Source organism: Acanthisitta chloris, unplaced genomic scaffold, assembly GCF_000695815.1.
Source record: "Acanthisitta chloris isolate BGI_N310 unplaced genomic scaffold, ASM69581v1 scaffold17707, whole genome shotgun sequence".
In the NCBI taxonomy this organism is placed as follows: Eukaryota; Metazoa; Chordata; class Aves; order Passeriformes; family Acanthisittidae; genus Acanthisitta; species Acanthisitta chloris.
In genome coordinates, this window is record NW_008684471.1 from 6957 (window position 1) to 28648 (window position 21692).

Sequence of the window (21692 nt, forward strand, 5' to 3'; positions counted from 1 at the left end):
ATATAAACTGAAGTCAATCATAAGTAGTGTGGTTTGTTGTTTTATTAATTAAAATATTTTCAGCTTGCTGATAGCTGAGGCTCTTCCTAGAAACACCAAGAAAACAAAGGCATTTTGCCAAAACCTCAAGAGACAGGAGGGATGAAGAGAGCTGAACTGAGGTGAAATAGGAGCTGGAGAGTGCAAAACTGATACATTTCTAATAGGAGGACTGTGTTATGCAATACCTAAAGCTATCTGAAATAAGCTATATATGCAAGCTTTTTCTTGCTGTTGTCTTTTTATTTGTTTAGGAAACAGTGGATTTTTATGTTTCACATTCATGTGAACACAGTCATTTTATTTCATGGTATCTGTTTAAGATTATTTTTTACAGGCTCTCACATATCTCACATATTGCTGGTATTGGCAGTCTGCCTAATTGTACTTCATTATAGCATGTGGCTTAAACTTACACTTTTCTTTTACAGTTTGGAAGAACAGAAGTAATTGATAATACTTTAAATCCAGATTTTGTAAGAAAATTTATAATGGATTACTTCTTTGAAGAAAGAGAGAATCTGCGATTTGATTTGTAAGTTAACAATCTTTGACTCTAATTTTGCAGCCTATTAAGTTAATTTTGCAGCATATTAAGTTTTGTCCAGCATAAAATTACCTTGAAAAGCAATGGTATCTATTGGCATGGAATATATTGATTTAATAAACACGATCAATTTAGCATTGCTTCCTCCGAAATAAATGTGTAATATAATAATAACTGAATTTTAAGAAACTGACAGATGTTAACTAGTCAAAGTACAATTATATTCATAATCACTACTTTACTAAATAGCTAGAAAGCTAAGGATGTCAAAATAGTAAAATATTCTTGCAGCAGAGCCAGTGAAACATGGATGGACATACTGTCTGGAAATAGAATATTGTACAAGTAATACGGAGCCAAATTTTTTTAACTAAAATGAATGCCAGTGTGCATCTAAATATACTAAATTATGAGATTTTAAAGTGAAAGCAGTTGTTCTAGAAGTAGATGACTTTTGACATTATTCCAGATGTGCTTATTTCATTCCACTGGTGAAACTGGTTTGATTTTCACTTTATTCTTTGGAAAATAGAAATGAGTAGTCCAGTCCCAGGGTCATCTGCTACATTTCACTCCATTCAGATAATTTCAGTCTTTGTAATAATCAAGGTTTTCTTGGGTTTCTAATTCTCATCCTCTATTTTTACCAGCAGTTCTTCCTAACTTTTCCCTATGACAGTGTTTGAATAAACATCATAGATACGAAGTTTTTGCAGCAGTTTTGCATCCTAGTAGGCGTAGTCACAACAAATTTTCTTTACATGTCCCTTTCTTTGGTTGAAGAACCCTTTTCCCATTTCCGGTTCTTTTGCTAGATGTACTTTAGCTTGAGTTTTGTCAATTTTTTTTGTGTTCCTGCCTTCATGTGTATTTCTTTTAGTTTATTTGTTCTTGAAAAAGATTTAAGAGACTCTTAACTAGTTATTTACTGAATAATTATAGCAAGAAACATAAAAGCTCTTTTTGATGCATCAAGAAAGATTCTTTCTGTTGCTGAGCTCAGTGTAGTCTGCCTTTCTATATTTCCTAACATTAAAGGTGGAGGTCTTATGATATATTTCATGCAATTGCAACAAATCCCACTCCAGCATTGATGATAGTAAGTTCTAGTATTATTGCTTCCCAATTTAATGTTGCAAGATTGCCTATAGAAACTGCATTTACTGCATTTCTGCCTTGTAGACAGCAAAAAAGATCAAGAAATATTTCATAATTTGCTTAAAATCTTACCGCAAGCTCATAGTAAAGCCATTTTTAAATCTTCTAGGCTTTAGTCTCAATGTGCCATTTACTTATCCAAGCAGTTACTTCGAAGAGACTCTGGCAGTCTGTACATTAAGCAGGGCACAACATAACAAGGCAGTGATCACATTAGTGATGATTTTTCCCATAGCAATGGAAAAAAAAAGAAAGTATGATGCCTGATAGATGTATTTTGGCAATGTTAATGAAACTATGTATATTTGCTGATTTTAAGTTGTGAGCAGGGTGTACTGAAATGCAGCATTACCTACAGCATGGAAACAAGAAAACATACCCATATCTAATTTTTCTTTTCCTGTAAATGTCTCTACAGTGTGCCAGATGCTTCCTGAGTTAACAAGAAGTGTTGGGGGGGGATGAGTGAGAAAAATGCTCCATTGAATATCTGTTCAATACACAGATAGCAACTAGCTTTCCATCTAGACTTCAGCTATTTCAAGGAATGGAAACAAATACTCAATGCCAGTATAGATTACAGGGTGCTTGTAGGTGGCTAGGTCCAAATTCTTTCATCATCACCATGGAAGCCTGATGCAGACTTTATTTTTCATTTTAGAAGTTGGGTTTAATGTCATTCAGTCTGCAGAGTATAACTGTTATGAGTTATTTAAAGTAACTTTTAAGTAAGAGCTTATCACTCTGGGAAATAAAGGATTTTTCTCCAAATATAAAGCATTGCTGAAATAATGACCCAGATGGGGCAGTGTAGGAATCTGGATTTTGCTTGCCTCTTACTTCTCATAGGATGCATGTATGCTATGGGGAGGGGACAGTGTGATAGAAGAGAAAAGTGAAAGAAATTAACTGAAAAAGAGAAAGGTTCGATCTAGAGAAAGAAAGGAGTGTCTGTAAAGACCTTCTGGATTAGTGCTGTCTGAAAAGGACTTGGACCTGGAAGAGAAAACACAGTCTCCCATTGATTCTTCATGTAGTCAGAGAAATGGACTCCTGTCTATTTATGAAAAGCTGTAAATATCACACGTACTCTCTACTTATCAGAAAGGCCTGACTGCTTTCTGCTGCTCTTCTGGGTTACCTGGACACAGTCTATTCTGATCTCAAAGCTGAATTGCTGTTGCTATCTTTGCCTACAAGTGACCATACAGCCATAATTTGTGAATTCAATTTAGAGCCCTACAACAATGATAGATGAGAAATGTTGTAGAACTCGGAGATAGAAATATGAATCTCTTATGGCTACTTGTGGATTAAAGCCCCAGTTTAGAACCTTTAGAAAGCTTCCTGTATGAAATTCCTCAGCAAAATTGTGCAGTATTGTTGGCCAAATTGTTCTTTTTCAAAGAAAGAAACTCCTCATATGATTCATATTTTTTGGAAAAAAATAAAGGAAGAGGCAAAACATCAACTATAGCTCTGATTTGTGGTGTTATGATAGTCAGCATGAACTCCTTCCTAAAATGTGCAACCACAATGTCTCAGTTCCATTTCTGTTCATAGCTGGTGCTTTGTTACTGATTTTGCCAGTAAAATAGTTCTTCATTTTCATTTTGTAGCTATCCCTCAAGTCAAATCTCCAGTTGTGTTTTTCTGTTCAATTTCACCAAACAGTATGCATCTAATTGTTTGGGTTTGTTGGGGGATTTTAACTCCTGTTAGTGTTATTTATAGTATCATTTTTTCTGTATAAATATGTTTCTCAAACTTTGACTGTGCTGCACCACATCCAGCTCTGTTATGGTATTGCCATCATCCTGACTTGCAATCTGTTCCATAATGCATCCCAACAGCTACCTGCAGCAGCACAATGAAAGGGATAGCACACCATGCCGTGGGAACAGAAACACCTTGGGAGCAGTAACATATCACAGATATGTTTTCAGTTTAGTTACTGGTATTGAATCTGAATGGAGGATTCGATAAAAATATTACTGTGGATTATCTGATAAAGATGGGAGACTATCTACATATAGATATTAGTAATCCTGCAAGAATTTGTTATATCATTGTTTTTAATCTCTTACATTCAAAGAGTATTTTTTTTTAATTCTTGACTTGATAGTGGAAGGGAAACAATGACATTTTCTAGCTGGAGGAGGACCAAGATTATGGTAAACTCAAAAGAATAAGTCAAACTCTTTCTCAAAGCAATGCAGTTTATTGTCAGTAATTTCTATTTAATTTGTCAAAAGACTGAAAAAAGTACCTAAGAAACTAATGTGCACATTAGTTAGTTTTCTATGATCATTTTTTTTGCCTGGTTTTCTTGGCAGCTTTCATTGTTCAAACAGAAAAATCAGAATAATTTCTCTTAATAGGCTTCAGTTTGTTGAAAATGTTTTCATGTCAAATAGGTGGTGAACCATAGTCCATCTGTGGTGACTCAATTTGCCTTCCTTTACAGTGTAACCTCCATTTGCTTATCTGTTTGTGTAAATTTCATAAAATAGGTGAAAGAATTATTTGATTTTTGTTTCTTTACATCACTGTCCTCAGACCTGTCATCTGCCAACTCTGATATAAATTTTCTTTTTTTTTTTTAAAGCTACGATGTTGACTCAAAAAGTCCTAACTTGTCAAAACACGTAAGTTATTCCTTGCTATTATGCTTCCTTGTGCTGAAATGTTTGCATTTCCTAAATACATTTATTTTCTTTTGCCTGTAAGTAATGTCAGATGCATAAAGGCAAATACAGTGCTTGTGCTGTGGTTATAACACATACAATGCTTGTAAGTATAATTTTAATGGGACATGTCTCCTGTAAAGAGGGTAGTTAAGCACATGTACACCTTTTCAGATATGTGGTATGCTGCTTTTTGTCGGTACTTCTTTGGGTCCTAAAAACTAAAGCATATTTTGATTGTGTCTCCGTTAATAATTGTAGAAACATTTTATGCTCATGCCTTCTTGAAGTAGGAGTGATTAAATAGTAACTGTCAAGTGTAGAGATGTGAGAGTACGATTCTGAGGTTTCTCAGTGAATTTTTTTTTACAAATAAATACGGGAAGGCTTTGGTAAGAGAACCTTTGAGAATCTGGACCAAAGAAATAGAGAATAAGGGAAGGAATGCTATGTCTGTGCACTTCATAGTGAAAAGATAAGGCTTTTAGCCATTGATCTCCAGTTATATCCTCCCTGGAAAGATTTAAAGCCCCTGGCAAACTGTTTTCTGTCTCTGTCATCATGGAAAGGTGATCTTAATAACTGCAGTGCTTGCTAGGAGGATGCAGAAAAGAGAAATCTTCCCAACTGTCTTCAACCAGGATAAAGCCTCGTCCTGGGCTTCTGCCCAAGATTGTTTGCACTTCTGCAGTAACTAGTTTATCTGAATTTTTTTTTTTTTTTGCCTTGAAGCATACTTCTTTGTACAAACCTCTCATGTTTAAGTTAAAAGAAAAAAAAGACACATGTTAGTCACTATGGAAGTGCAAACAAAGGTATATACAAATATACAGATTAGATGTCATTGTTAGGTTGCTGAAACAGGAGTTGAAGGTCTCAATATTGTGGTAGTTTGACCGTGGCTGGATGCCAGGTGTCCACTAAAGTTACTCTATCACTCCCCTCCTCAGCTGGACAGGGAAGAGAAAATGCAACAAAAGGTTAATGAGTTAAGGACCTGGTGTTTTTAAAAACGAACAAGGAGATTAGTATTTTCAGATGAATTTTAGCCATTTTAAATGACTCAGTCTTTATGGAAACACTGATGCAGTACTGGATCAGTTAAAAGGTATAGTTCAAAGATTTTATTTTATTTTGCAGGGTTGTTTTCCTCTTCAATTATGTGGCCTCATAACTAAGAAGTTCAGAGATGGGAATGAGTGGCCTGGGCTGAGGGGAGTCAGAACTACTTATGCAATACACAGTGTCTGTACGCACTATTACAGTGTCTTGCTGCTGTACACAGTATCACAAAGTTACGGATTGCTGTGTAGGAATTAGAGTGTCTTGATTCTAATTCCTGTTTGTGAACAAATCTCACAAGCTACTGCCAGTGACACTGGGAAGAACAGCACTAGCAAGTTTTCTCACTTGCAAAATGAGGAGTTGGACTGCAGCATGAAATTTGTTTCAATATATATACAACAGTTTGAAAAAATCCATTCATTGCTACTTAAGTTACAGGGAGATATGAGAATGAGCTGATTTTTAGTTGTATAGTTAAACTTTTAAAATACGGAAATAAAGTCTGTCATTAAAGAAATGCTTGTGCATAATTGTCTGTCTAGGTTGCCTGTACAGATGCTGCACAGGCTTGAATTTCTGCCAACATAATTCACAGAATCAATGTAGAATCTCTTAATAAAAGAGAAATTTGTTAAAATGCTCCAGTTAAAGAAGGGCTAAAAATAGTCATGTTTCTAATGGTTTTAATTTTGTTTTCCATCTCAGTTTCATTTTTGTTGATCAAAAAGGCAATATAAACAGAGTACGTGAAGTGCATTAGAATTACTTCTGTAAATGTAACCCACTGTTATGTCAAATACATAATAGTGAGTCTCTTTGTGATTCTTTATTGCATAATCATAATTAAGATGTGATGTTCAGCAGAATGTGTTCTACAATAGTGAACAACTGAGGTCAATGGAAACCCAGATTTCTTTCAATGTGAAATATGAATTCTGAGTTTTTATGTTAATGCTTTTCAGGATTTTTTGGGACAAATGTTTTGTACACTGGGAGAAATAGTTGGATCACAGGGGAGCAGACTGGAAAAGTCAATTGTGTAAGTATGTCGTTCTTGAATGTTGGAGGAATACATACTGTTTCATGGGGCGAGAGTTGTGGAGTTTTTGCTGGGAGGTAACTTGATATATGGAATTGACAGACATGGCTTTTAAGAGAATAAATTGTTACATCCAATAGAAGTCTTTCGTTATAGACTATGATAGTTTGTTTCAATTTGGACAATTAGCAAAGGAATTGACTAATCCAAAACTTTTGTCAACATCATTACATCTTGCACTAGAAATAGTTTGAGTATACTAATCTAAAAAATGGTTTTTGGTTTACAGATTAACACATCATGAACCTTTTGTTGTCTTATATTCAAGCATCAAGGAAGAAAACACTCACTGTTTCAAATTCCTTCTTATGTTTCTATTGTTCCAAATAATACAGTTTCCAAACAATGAGGCAATCCAGATTATCAAATGTTTTGCATTTATCCTACTAAATTTATCAAAAGCTTTCTTATGGTCAATGGATTTTTCTCTCACTGAGAGGATTTTTATGTTTGCAAACCATTGTTCAGAGGGGTGTACAGATATTTAAAATATGAGTAATTTGAAAAATCTTCATTTTCTATTCATATATAATGTTTGAATAATTGGAAATATTTTACAGCTTTTATCTAACGGTATGCTATAAATTCACATATGACATAAAAAGCAAACATTTAAAGGCACAGCTGGACATTTCATGTGACAGTAGTATTTTTTTTGGGTTTGCATGGGGGAGAAAAAATATAATGAAAGCTTATGGGTCAAGATAAGGACAGGGAGAGATCACTCACTGATTACCATCCTGGGAAAAACAGACTCAACTTGGGGAAAAATTAGTTTTATTTGTTACCAATCAGATCAGAGCAGGATAATGAGAAATAAGCCCAAATTTTAAAACATCTTCCTCTCACCTCCACCTTCTTCCTGTGTTTAACTTTACTCCTCATTTTCTTTACCTCGTCCCCCTGAGCAATGCAATGGGACAGGGAACAGAGGTTGCAGTCAGTTCATCTCACACCATCTCTGCCACTCTTCCCTCCTCATGGGGAGGACTCCTCACACTCTTATCCCGCTCCAGTGTGGGGTCCCTCCCACAAACCTTCACAAACCTCTTCAAAGTGAGTCTTTCCCATGGACTGCAGTTCTTCAGCAGCAGCTCTGGCTTCAGTTCCTTTCTATAGTACTTCGGGAACAGGCTGCTCCAGTGTGAGTCTCTCAAGAGGTCACAGTTCCTGCCAGCAAACCTGCTCCAGCATGGTCTCCTCTCTCCGCTGGTCCACAGGTCCTGCCAGGACCTTGATCAAGTGTGGGCTTCCCACGGGGTCACAGCAGTCTGTCTCAGAAGACTCTTGCTCCCAGTATTTTAGTGTGCTAGCCTGTAACTATGAGAATTTTGTTCAAGAATGTACTTTAGTGTTGCACTTTGTTTTACAGCCTGGCCAGGTACAGAGGTGAACATGTGCTTTGGATAAATTCTCTTGGAAAATAAGTCTAAGTGAAAGGAGAAACTGTCATTTTAACAGTAACGTTTGCTCTCTTTACCTGTTGCGTTAGTAGATTCATTAAATGCCTTCTCAAGACAAGCTCCACATGTAAGATTTAATCTGACTGGCCTTGCATGCTCCAGTTGTATTAGCATGAAAGGATAATACCTCCAGAAATGACACAGCTTCGTTTTTCTCTCAAGAGAGTGTCACCTTCTCAGACATTATTCAGAATTAGATATTTGCATGTTCTCTCTTCCTTGAGAGAAGATGCTAGCCACATTTATAACTCTAAGCAATGTTTTTTTCAGGATCTACTAAGTGCCTTCCTGTAGGGATTCCCTTTAATGAGGAGGCAGAGCCATTGCAAAGCTTAATGAGTGTTCAATGCTAGTTATTCACATCTGAGTGCCATTGCCTGCTAATGAGGCTGTACTGGAGCCAGCTGGCCTATTTTGGGAAGTTTTCTCCTGTCATCTTGCTGTGAACATAATTGGTAGAAAAACATTTGAACCCTGGAATTTGGGCTTCCTATATATTTGTCCTATCCTGTTATCTGTGGGTGTGACTGCCAGAGGGCTCTGTTCTGTAAAATCAGGGATAAGACTGTTAATTTTTGAATGATCTGAAAAATGTTCCATCCTCTGTCTCCCTGCAATTTCAGCTTGCAAAACTGGAGGTTCTTTCTATCATCTAAGGTTTGAATTCTCACATAAATAGTAGTCTTTCTCCAACTGTTTCACCAACTCAGTAAAGGTCCTCCTTTCAGTCCTTGTGGATCAAGTAGACTTCAGTGTGTCCTTTGAAACTTCTTCAGGTGCTGCAGATGTAGTGTCTCAGTCGTGGAATCATTTGTTCTAAGGAGACAACAATTACTCCTTGAGCCTGTGTCTTGTCTAGAGACAAGCAGGTATTGTTGAGGACCTTTCATTTGATAATAGTTGTTCCGTTGCACTAGCAGTCAAAGTATCTGCTCCTCAAATACTTTCCAAAAACAGGTGATCACTGGAGAGAACCTACAGGTTCTGGACTCTCAAACCAGTAAGGCCCACTGAAATGTAGATCTTCTTCACATTTTACCTTCATTTATTTAGTCTGTACCCTCTTCACACTTAGACTGGCACATTTTCTACACCTGATATAGCACCGCCTATATTAGCACTGTCTTGAAGCTGACAGTGGTTATGCAGTACAGATTACCTCACTACCCCACAAATCCTGATCTGTAATGCTTTCCAGAAGAGAAGCTTACCCTGAGAAAGTGGTTGCCCAAACATAAATTTTCTATTGGCACTTCAGTGCTCTAGAAGCAATTCCAGGGCAGCTCAATACCAACTATCTTTTAGAGCTAAAGAAGATGGGCAATGGCACTGTTTCTAGATTTAAAAGGTGAAACTCTCATATTCTTGTCTTCAAGGTAATATTGGTCAGTATTCCCATGGCAATTGGGGGGACTGGTCTGTAATGTGGAATCTCCCAGTGTTTTTTTTCATACAGTGAAAACAACCAGCTTGAAATTATTTTGTTAGTAAGGAAGCTAATAGAGTAAGAATAACAGTAAATGTTTACATGAATGTTTCCTCCTAACAGAAGCACAGGAGTGCCCTCTAGTTCTCTTAGAAAACCTAAAATACGTGATAAGCTTAAAAATATTTTTACCTTAATGCGATCTTGGTAGGTGATTTGTTTTCAAGAATTGTTCTCAAGAAAGGCGCAAAGAAATAAGGAACTAGAATAAAATAAGCATAAGAAATAGCATCAGTTTTGAAAAAAAATCTGGGAGTAGCTGCCAAAGTATTTGCTAATGGACACACCAGTACGCACTAGGATATTTTAGAACTTCTCATTTATAGTACAGCATCAGGCAAAAAATTGCATCTCAGTATTTGTACTGCCCTCCACCATACATGCTGAGTGTGTCCCCCTCCAAAAGGCACTGAATACTATCAGATTATGTGTGACTTTTCTGTTCCTCTCTTCTTTATGCTGAGGAACTCTTTTGTGCTTTCTGGTGTTGCAGCTGTGTGTTTTTAATTGCTGTCTGGGTGAACTAGAATTTAGTTTGCAACTCCTGTATCTGATATGATGGTGAGATTATTATGTGTCTTCATACACATTTCAGAATAAATATTGTAAAATAAGGTTGGAGTATAGTTTTAGATGTATTCTAGGTATTTTATTATAGGGAAAATTTACAAAAGGATGTTTTTCACAAATCAGTTGCAGAGTCATCTCTAAATGAAACAGCAATGGGAGGGTGGACAGTATAATTCTGGCATTGTGATTTCATCCCATTTAAACTTTTTATGCTATTTCGTTCAAAGGTTAAACTGATTTGTTTCTTGCTAGTTAGAATAAATATGCTACTTATTTACCAGTTCGCTTACGATAAACCAACATTTTTACACGGGACAAGTGGCAGAAAAGGGAAACTATTGCCTGCTGTCAGCTTTGTGACTTGGGAACTTGCCTTGTGGTACCTGTGTCAGTTGTAACTTTCATACATGATATTAAGGAATTGAGATGCTGTAGTTGTATTTTCTTGCAGAGGAATTCCTGGGAAGAAATGTGGAACAGTCATAGTAACAGCAGAGGAACTAGGCTGTTGCCGAGTAAGTGTGCTCATTGCTTTTTCAGCAAAGAAATGAAAATTATGCTGTGATTTATACTGCACTGGATTGTCAGTGTATAAGTTTGCATTTTGTGATTTATGTAAGAAGTTAGGATACTTCTTTCCTATAAAAGGTTCTTAATTTTAGATTGAAGAAGGAGAAAGTAGCAGAAGACGATGCTCAATCTCTCTTTTTTGCATTCTCTGTCATGCTCCTTCATGTGCTCACTCCGTCTCTTGCACTGTCTCGCCAGCTGTCACATACTTTCTCTGTGATATTTTCCTACCTGAGTTTATTTGGTATTTGGATTATTTCATATCTGATCTTCGGGGTTCTTATACTTTAGCCAAACTTTTAACAGTTCATAGACAGAGTGGCAAAGAGCTTTGAAATCACTGAATTGCTGAGGTTGGAAAAGACCTTGGGAGATCATCTAGTCCAACCCTCCTGCTCTTCTCAGAGCAGGTTACTCAGGGCTGATACGCTCATTTATTTTGTTCTGTATTTGCATGGTTTAGTCAATGGGGGGCTTTTTAGTATAGTAAACTGCATGCTATATGTAATTTTTCTGTATTACCCATTTCAGGATTCTGTTTTAATGCAATTCTGTGCAAACAAACTAGACAAGAAGGACTTCTTTGGGAAATCAGATCCTTTCCTTGTATTTCATCGAAGCAATGAAGATGGCAGGTAAATGCTTGCTAAGTATTTTTGCTCCTAATCACTAGGCATCATTATTTACAGATGGTAATCATAGTTTTGGGCTTTTTTTACATTTATCACATTAAGCTATGTTTCTTTTACGATCTTTGGTGGATTTCAGTATATTATGCAGTATTGGAATAAAACTTGCAACAAATAGATCAAATATTGCAACTCAATTTTAAGAGCTAAATGTATCATAAATACAGAGCACTATGAGAATTAATTGTCATAAAAATAGCTAAATAATGTTACTTTTGCTAAGATATAGTATGCCTTTAAATAGAATTCTCAAAGAAGGCTTAGCTGCAGGTAATGCTTGGAAATTGTGATAGATAAAAACATTTTATACAGTAAATTTGGAATTATCTTTTTTTGACAAGAGTTCTAGGAAAGAGAATTCAAAAATACCTTAGACTAGAACTTTTATTTTTCACGAATGACTGTTTTCTACATTCATGTGTTAATTTGGTAAAGTACACTAATGTCTTCTGTTTTGCTGCTAAGACTTGACATGCTAATTTCTTGTCAACACTCTGGGCTCTACTGGCAGGTTAAGTTTTCTTGGAAATTGAAAGTCCTTACATCTGACATCATATCAAACCATGTATGATATTACTTGTTTCAGTAGCTAAACTGGAACAATTCTTAATGTAAACCTATGTGTAGGAATATGTGTGTCTGTTCCCTGCTCTTTTCCTCTTGGAGGCACATTATAGGAGTAGTTTCCTGAATAAACAATGAATATCTTAAATTGCAAGCCTAGAGAGCTTATGGCTCATTTGTGAGTGGCATTAAGGTCATTGATGGAATTTCTCTGGGTGTTACTGGGAGTGCTGGTATATGTAGTTTCTCTTGGCCTTGAGTGCCTTGCTTCTCCACTTCCTTCCAAGAGATGAGTGTTGAGCCACTGGTGTTTTATTGGTCTCCTGAATCCAACAGGAGGTTGGGACAGTGCTTCTGCACTTGTGGTGGAAGGATGCTTCCTTTTCTGTTTCTTGGCTTCAAGCATGTCTTCTGAGTCATGGCCAGGATAGAAACATAGGCCTCCGCAGCATAAGGAGGATATTCCCTCAAAGGACAACTTTAGTTATAACTGTATGAGGAATTTCAGTAGTGATTTCCTCAGTGGCTTTGCCTCTTATTTTCTTTTGAACAATTCAGTTCCCAAAATCAGGGTTCAGAAGGAGTATTTGAATTTTACATCAGTTAGAGAAAGCAGAATGCATTAAAACAATTCATTGTATTTCACCTGAGAGAAGGTGATCACAGGATCTCACAAAGGCTTTTATGTTTTACCTGAGACAGCCCTGGTTAAAAAATCATCGACATAAAATGGGGAATAAGAATCCGAAAGCCGTAAGAATCCGAAAGCCGTAAGAGCCCCAAAGCCATTAGTCCTTGGGCTCAGTTTCTTAATGGCTAAGCAAGAGTCAAAGCCTTACAAAACTGATTGCTTTCTGGATCTGTAACTGATTCCTGCCCACACCAAAATCTCTTTAAACAAGTGGAATGGAGACTGTGCATGCTTGAAACAACTCACTGAATGTTTGTAATTCTTGTTGAAATTTTGGGTAAAACCATTTTAGCTTTAGAGTTGTTTAGCACTATAGTCTGGAATCTCTCTCAAATGGGTCTGTCTTCAGTCTGCTCTTCTATCTGATTTCACTGTGTTTCTTATTTTCATATCTTAAGTTTTATATGGACAATGTATGAGTGAATACAGATCACAGCTCTTTTGTTTTCATGTTTGATGACAAAAAAAAAGTAAATAAATACAAAGTCATGTTTTCTTAATTACAGTTTTACAATCTGCCACAAAACAGAAGTCGTAAAAAACACCTTGAATCCAGTGTGGCAAGCGTTCAAGATTTCTGTCAGAGCACTGTGTAACGGAGACTATGACCGGTAAGGTATAGGTTAATCTTTCTTAAAATATATGATTTTTAAGCCCCTAGTTCATGTATTCATTTATATGTAAGTTTTTCTATGTAGTCCAGTTACTGGTGTTATGTAATCAATATTTTGAAAGGATAATAGGTGTTCAAAACTGTTCATCACATGGAAGAATTTGGAAAAGTAAAGAGAATATGCTAAATCTGTAGGAAATGCTAGTGGTGATTTCTGTAAAAAAATCTTTGCTTCCTATGGTATGAAGTAGAAACAGAAAGAAAATACTAATTTAAAGAATAGCTACTGTGACTGGTGTGTACAAGTACTTTTTAATAATGTTTCAGTGAAAAACAATGATGTTCTCTCTCCCTTGTGTGACATTGTAATGTCAGAGGATGTTGATCAATGAAAGCCTTTAAAATATGTAGGTCAGTAGATGAGAATCGCAGAAGGTTATGATCTTTAGACAAAGTTTTCAGTGATCCCATGCAAAAGGATCCAAATTTGGATGATAATAATACCTGGTTTTTAATCAGTATTTTACCGAAAAACAATGATGTTCTCTCTCCCTTGTGTGACATTGTAATGTCAGAGGATGTTGATCAATGAAAGCCTTTAAAATATGTAGGTCAGTAGATGAGAATCGCAGAAGGTTATGATCTTTAGACAAAGTTTTCAGTGATCCCATGCAAAAGGATCCAAATTTGGATGATAATAATACCTGGTTTTTAATCAGTATTTTACCAAAAATAACAAGCAAATTGAATCATGATGGATATTTTTAGACTCCTTAAAAAATGGCCACATTGTTTACTATTTCACTTAGATGCAGTAAAAATGCAGCAATTTCATAATAAGTACTTTCTAATCAAATAGAATTTTTAACTTGTATATGGGTTCATGTGCATAATGCATGAGCAAAAATAATGCCCCTGAAGCAAATCTCTGGACACTGCACTATTTATCATATTAAAGAGAAACAGTTTTCATAATAATTAAAAATGATATTGTGGTGGAGACACATTGAAATAATTCCAACATTCCGAAAGAGAATTAAAAAGTATAATGGCACCCCTCAATTTATTGTGTATTTACTGCTGTCCCATGTTAATTCTGCTTTGAAAGGTTTCAGCATAATGTGCTCAGTGAATGCCTTATGAATAAAGGCTCCATGAAACTCCATAATCCTGCCTACAACAGTCAGGTTTCAAATCAAGAAATACTCATTAGCTGTCAGATTAATTCAAATTTGTATCTGCTGATAATACAGAAAAAGCATCCAAAGTTTGGGATTTTTTAATTTGAAAACTTTTCTTTCTAGAGGTAAAGATTAGCTTCCTAAGCTCAGTGTAGTAATATGTAAAAGTAGGTTTGGAGCTATTCTTGACCTCATTCCATAAAACAACTATCACTTTAATCAGTTTTCATTCTAAGGTAACTTAAACCCAAACGAAGCAGTATAAAATGTAACAGATATTCTGGTCAGAGCCTTTGGAGCTGAAAAGAGAAACATACAGACAAAGCAACTGCTTCTTTACCTCTTTTGGAATATCATAATATTCCAATATTATGTATTTAATATCAGCTGTTATCCCCAAGTAGTCCCTTCCTAGTAAAGAAAATATTTCAACATGTATTTGGCTGTATGTCATTAGGAGAGTGGGGAGCAGCTTCTATGGAAGCAAATTATAAAGTAATCATGTGGATTCCTGTCCCCTCTATTAATACCACAGACCTGATGACTTCTTTTCATGTGAAACTGTTCTGAAGAATAAAACTAAGTAAGTTGCTTAAAATACAGGAGGTCTGGAGGTGTTATATTTCTATCCCATGTGCTGTTCATTTTAGACCAGATAGGATTCACCATTTCTGATTGTTGCATTTACTCCTCTATATATGTACACTTTCCATAGTAAAAGCAGATAAATAAAGCTATATACTATTTCCATACTCATGTATGTTTTGTGTCTCATGAGTGATGTTGATGATAACATACTCTATAGTATTTGCATTTTAAGAAATCCACTCTTCAAGTAAGTATGTAAAATAAGATTGATCCTTTACATGGGACAATTTTGGTTTCTACAATTTGTTTCCCAGTCATCCCTGAAGCAAGAACAGTTAGAGCTGTCATCAGAGCTTCACCTTACTCATAAGGAAACAGATAAATGTGTTCTTAAAAACTTTGATAACACTGTAAGGTTTAAAGAATCATTTATTTTTAAAAAAAAACACAGTAAAAGAAGAGCATCAGCAAGTAAAAATATATTGGTTAAACTTCCAGTGTGTTTAATTGTTCCCTTAGTTTCTACTGTATTTTACCCTTTATTTATGGAGCTGTGAGTGAGTGGCTATTTGCTGCCCCATGGCTGAAAGATTCTGCTTTCTAGATTTGGAACAATTGAGAGACTCATATGCTATTAAATTAAAGGCAATCTAGGTACATCTTAATGTATGTTTTAATAAGGTTGTGTTCTTTTGGTTTTTATTTCAGGACAATTAAAGTAGAAGTGTATGACTGGGATAGAGATGGAAGGTAAGACATTACTTCTGTTGTTAAACTCTAGGCTTATTCATTCATATTTATACACATTTAAAAATGTAGGAATATGTAGTGTCCAGATCAGGCCTAGAGAACATGGTTTATCAATATTTAGAGGTACAGGTACTGGAAAAGAGTTTTGCCCCAATGCAGTTCTGGTTTGTATTGCAGTAGTGGTAAGTGCTGATGCATTAGCCTGTTTCAAACATGCAGTGCATACATTCATACCCGGAACAAGCAAGATGGGATGCTTTATGGTCTGTAAAATCAGTTTTGTGAATCTCATTATGTTATCAGTTAATATACATGTACAAACAGAGGCATAATCCATTTTATAATCTACTTCCTATTGCTTAAAACTCTGCTTTGTAAAACATTGCTTTTCAGGCACGACAAAATGCATGTGCCTGCAATTGCTGCTTCGTGGCTGCATAGAGATTGCAATGCAGAAACCACCTATCAATTGTCTTAGTTTCAGACTGGGTTTGAATGTTCGTTTCCATGCCTGTCTTCATAAAAATCTTGGAAGACCTGAGTTTTATATAACTACCTTGCTAGGAAGAGGATGGCAGAATCTAAGTGGAATTTCTGTTGCTAAATTCAGGAGGGATATCTGTTATTTTATTATATTATGTTTGCTGTCCATAGTGCTGTACCTTTTTTCTGAAGAAATTAGCCTTTCAAACTGCTTTTATTGTGACAAACATGGTAGAATTGTTTTTTAATACACTGGACTGATACCTCCTGTTTTTTTAAAAAATGTGTGAGCTCATATCTTAATACTTTGGTTAGAAACTGTATGCAGAAATCATGGTATTAGAACTGAGATGTAATGCAATAATATGTTGATTTCCCTTACCTTTAAGATGCTCTGTCCGAATTATTTCCTGTTAATCTTAATTTGTACTTTAAAATATATGGACATGCACATGCATTTTGATTTTTGAAAGCATTTTATTTATTTTACAGTGATGCCTTTAATACTGCCAGTGCAATTTGCTTCTAGTACTATAGATATTGATATTGTGCTTCTGTGGCAACAGATCTTGTAACCATAATAGGCACATTTGTCCTGTGCTGCAATTCATTTCCTTGCTGACAAGATCTGAAACCATACTCAGCTTTCTCAGGTTATAATTTTGTCTCTTTGGTTCCATCATGAAGCCTGGTAGTTTATAAGCATTCTCATCACATATTTACCCTCTATAAATACCTGCTAGAGCAAATTCATCCTTCTTGATCAGTTAGTCCCTGGAGAGACAAAATAGCATATTATAGCAATTAAAATAAAGGGATTTAAATTAACCAATCCGTACTAGCAAAAAATCACTGCATCCCTGTTATGAATTCCTATTAACATCTTTTCCTTACTTAGATTTGCCAAATCCTTAAAACTTTGACATATTTGCAATTTTTGTGTATAAACTACGATAATTTTTTGGAAATAAGCTAACAACAAAAGTTAAATTATATTGCCAAGTTAATTAAATCTCAAGGTATCAAACCTCATGTGCAGTCCCATTTTGTCCAAAATCAGTAAGATTAGACAGAAGAGGAAGAAATCTGACAAACACTACTACGTAACTTCAATCCTGAGTGCAATCTGCGACATACTGTGGATTTCAGGCAATCATTAGCTTCTCCACTCTCCCAAACACTTCGAAAGATTATCTGTTTTTGCTCACATCACAATCTGAATACCTGTAAATTTAATATCCAAAAGACAAGAAGGATACTATGTACACGTATTCCTTTTTATTCTAATTGTATGAAGGTTTTTTGCTTTCTATCTTTCTTCAATTTCAAAGCAGGCAGAGCACTGACATCTTACATGTGAAGTTCCTTGGAAAGATGAGACAGTACTCATCTCATGTAACTTCAGACAATGTGAAAATCAGACAAGTAGATTGAACTAATCATTTAAGTCACTTCAGTAGTTTACAGGGGAAAATGATCTGATTGAATCCATCCTAGCTGGAATAAATTGCCAGTTGGTGCTGCCTAAGACTTGCTAGTGATTGTAACAAGGACCTAAGTGCCTAATTTAACTTTGACATTGCCAAGTGTATCTGAAATTAATCCCATTCAAGAGTTCCTCTATCAAATTTTTTGCACAGTGCTGTTACTCAGTTTATATTAATTTCCATTTTTGATGGACCCTGTTTATAAGCAGTTGTTGCACTAGCTGATCACCTCACCATGCTGAACCTGTTTGCTCCAGAGATGTGCAGACTGGGCAGGAACAATCTCTGAAAGATTGTCTGCTCTGCAGAGAGCAAAGCAAGTTATATTGAACATTGCAGTCTGTTCTGCAATCAGGAAGGCAATGTTACTGTGCATGTACTTGATTTCTGAATCTTGGCTTGACTGCTTTCCTGAGTCTTGACTTAGAAGGTTTTTTCCCTTTTCCTCATTCTGTATTATCTGTGCTTTGAAAAACACAGCACCACAGAGCTTTGGGATGAGCTTCTTCACTGCCATGTTCATGAACTACGTTGTGAAGAGTAATTGTCATAATGTAACATTTTGATCATTTCACCACCAAATAGCTCTCATTTGTTTTCGTATATCACTTAAAATTTCTTGACTGAAAGTAATACATTGCATTTGTAACATTAACACTATTAATTATTAAGCATTTCTTTGTCTCAAACCAGGTTTTGCACAAAAATTGTCAAAACGTGAACTGCTTGTTCTAACTCATGCCTTTTATTGCTTCTGAGAGCTGTGACAAGCCTCAAAATATTTGATGCTACAAGAAGTCACAAAAGTTGGTTTTATTACTTTGGACAATCCACTTGTGTGAAGTAGAGCCACATTTGGGTTTTTTTTTTAAAATTGAGTGGCCTTAGCAATGAAGCATTTGCAGAAAAAAATAAGATAATGTGCAACTTCAATACATCAGCAACACTCTGATGTTTTTATTTATTTCTGAAAGCTCTTTCACTTAATTTGAGAAAAAAATGCTACTTAGCACACATGGAACAAAAGCCATTTCATAGTCTTAATGCTTATGATCTGTCACACAGAAGTGGTGGGTGTTTCTTGAGTTTTAAAGCTGTAAATACTACAATGCTAACCTGGGGTCACTAACTGAGAGTCTCAACACTGCAGGAGAGATTGTAATCCAGACTCCAGGCTCTTTCACCTTATTTAATGTCCTTCGTCTTCCTTTTCCAGCTCGTTATTTTTAAATTTTTTCACTTTTCCCCTTACTCATTGACATATTTCTGATTATGCTTGTGCTTTCCTCTGTTGTTTCTTTCCTTTAGATAACTGAAAAATTAAAGTGAATATAATTTTGAAAGTAATTTCCAGCACTTCAAAACACAGTGCTAAAAATGGGAGATGTAGGGAGATGGGGTTCAAGTGAAAATTTTATGTGCTAAGAGTCTCTGGTTCAGTGTTCTCATATGCCACTCATGGACAAAAGGCTGTGGACTAGGAATATTTGGTGTTAGGAACGTAAAGAGAATAACTACTTTGGATTTTCAATCCAGAGACTAGTAAGGACATCCATTTGGTGATATTGTGAGGGATCTGTGCTTTGTTTTTCTTAATGCTTTATACTTCTGGCAAAGGCAAATTTTGTCCAACAGGTCCTCATCTGTCAGAGCCAGCCTAGAGGTAGGGTGTTCATCCACCTGAGTACTGGGTGTTAAGATCCAAGCTGATGACCTTTTAAGCACAGTGGACTCTGAGACTGGTTGTATATGCTCATACCTTTTTAACATGATTAATCAGAGGAATTATATCTTTCTAGCTCAGGTCTTGTCAGTGTCTGTGTATAGCCACAAGGAAAGAGGCTTTCCAGTGTCTCCTAGAATTAAAGAAGCAGTTACTTTTAAGCAGTGCAGTTTTTTTTGTTCCTCAGAGACAATCCTGTCTGGAATGACTTCTATTTCCTCTGTTTGCTGCAGCATGTTTGCAGGTAGTCATTGAGCTATTTGTGTTTCTGCCTTCGAAACATACAAGCTGACTTGAAAATATGAGGTTAGAACTGTTATGAAAGCGAAAGGTTCCAGTTTTACCAATATGCATTTTTCTCCATGGTTACCCAAGGTTAAATACACCTTATGTGCTACAGCCCACACTGAACTCCAGTTCCATAGTCTGAATGGAAAGCTTGCTCTGTTCCCTGGTTAAACAGTCATTGCAGTCTGGAGAGCATTTCATCAAAGGAGATGATACTCCAAAATATGTTTCTTAAGAAAAGTGTTTGTCTGTCTCAGAAGAAATTTCCCAATCTCCAAACTGGAAGGGGAGTGTTACATGGGAGGTGGTTCCTTCTGAATCTGAGCAATCTGTACTTCTCAAGCTTTCTTACAGGATGCTTTGCTCATTCCATGTGCATTAGCATGATGACTGGACCTTTCGGTTGTTGGTTTTACACAGTTTGTGAATTCATTCTGATATCAGAAAACGAGATTTATATTTGAGGTGTGGGGTTTTTTCATTTAATTTCATTTCATTATGAGTAAAGCAAGAAAGAAATTTCATGTTGCTATGGATTGTTTCCATTTTTCCTCTTGCAGCAGTCGGATTTATTTAAATTTGCTTCAAATATTTATAGCTTAATGACAGGTGTGAAAGATTTCTTCAAAACAAGTTTTACAAGTCACAAAGTAATAAAACTTGGACTTTCTGTTCTAGTTTACCATTGGAGGGAAGGTAAAAAAATTAGTTTCATACCTCACCAGATGTGGAGGCTGAATATGGAGGAAATACAATGCCCTGTTATGGCACAGCTGGGAAAATTGAGGGAGATGGCACAGGGGGAAACGAGAGTTGGAACAGCAGTGGGCAAAGTTCAGTTGGGCAGACTGGGAACAGGTCATGGGACTGCTGGGAGTTGTGTGGCCAAATGTTAGGCACTCACCCCTGCAGTCCCTTCCATTCCAGGTGCTTGTCTGAAATATGAACCTGCAGTTCAGTCACTTCTGGCAGCTCTGTGGCTTCTGTGCCCCAGTTCCCTGGCCCCAGCCACCTTTCTCAGCGATGCTTCATCCACTGCACACCCTCTGGCTACTCTGCTCACTGTGGCTCCTTGACAGTGTGCCAGCCCCTGTTTGAGAGTTGACAAAGCAGTTTGCAAAATGTGGATGACAGCACAGGAGTGCCAAATGTATTCTTGGAGCAGGGGTAGAATTTAAAAAGAGAAGCTTGCTTTACTGTTAGGTTAAGATCTGCTTTCCAGTGGTGTGTAATACCATAAGCTGAGTAGCCTCAGTGGATTGCTTTTCTCTTCCCAGATAGGAACACAAAGCAGCTGAAATAAGCTTTGCATCTTCCCTTTTAAAATACCATTTATGTCACGTTACACAAACTGGTAGGGCTGAGCTTTTCTGCTTTAAGTTACTCCTTTTATGCTCTTAATACCTCCCTTTCTCTCACATAGTCTCACACACAGTTCAGGGTCTGTAGTGCCAGTGGCCATCCAGTGAGGAAATGGTGATAATCTTTGGTAACCCACTCTGGTTTTTCAGATTCTGTAAGATTATATTGGAGTCAATCACTAAGTTATAACCTAGTTGTCATTGTGCAGCAAAGCTAAGCAAAAGCCATCAAAAACATATAATTATATTGGAGTCAATCACTAAGTTATAACCTAGTTGTCATTGTGCAGCAAAGCTAAGCAAAAGCCATCAAAAACATATAAGCTAATACTTTCCATCTCTAAATTTGTATTACTATCAAAGTGAACATACAACAGAGGAAGAAATAAAGATCTTTTAAAGCAAATTATATCTGTTGTCATTGCTCCTTTCTGTGGGTGTCAGTTCGTATTGGCTGTGCTCCTCTTTTTCATGAATAGATAAAATACATGTTTAAATTATCAAATGCTGTGCATTTGGTTTGAAAACCTTTTCTTATATATACAGCCACGATTTCATTGGCGAATTCACAACAAGTTACAGAGAGTTGT

At 36.2% G+C, this 21692-nt stretch overlaps 1 protein-coding gene across 1 annotated transcript; it reads left to right on the forward strand.

Moving 5' to 3' along the window:
* Window positions 1-470: 470 nt before the first annotated feature.
* On the forward strand, window positions 471-21685 carry LOC103806654 (copine-8-like; the record flags this gene model as incomplete). The annotated part of the gene is made up of 8 exons (XM_009079363.1): window positions 471-574; window positions 4353-4392; window positions 6459-6535; window positions 10566-10629; window positions 11216-11319; window positions 13135-13239; window positions 15719-15760; window positions 21649-21685. Coding segments are annotated over 8 exons (573 nt in total), but the record flags the coding sequence as incomplete, so codon positions are not given.
* Between the last annotated feature and the right edge of the window lie 7 nt (window positions 21686-21692).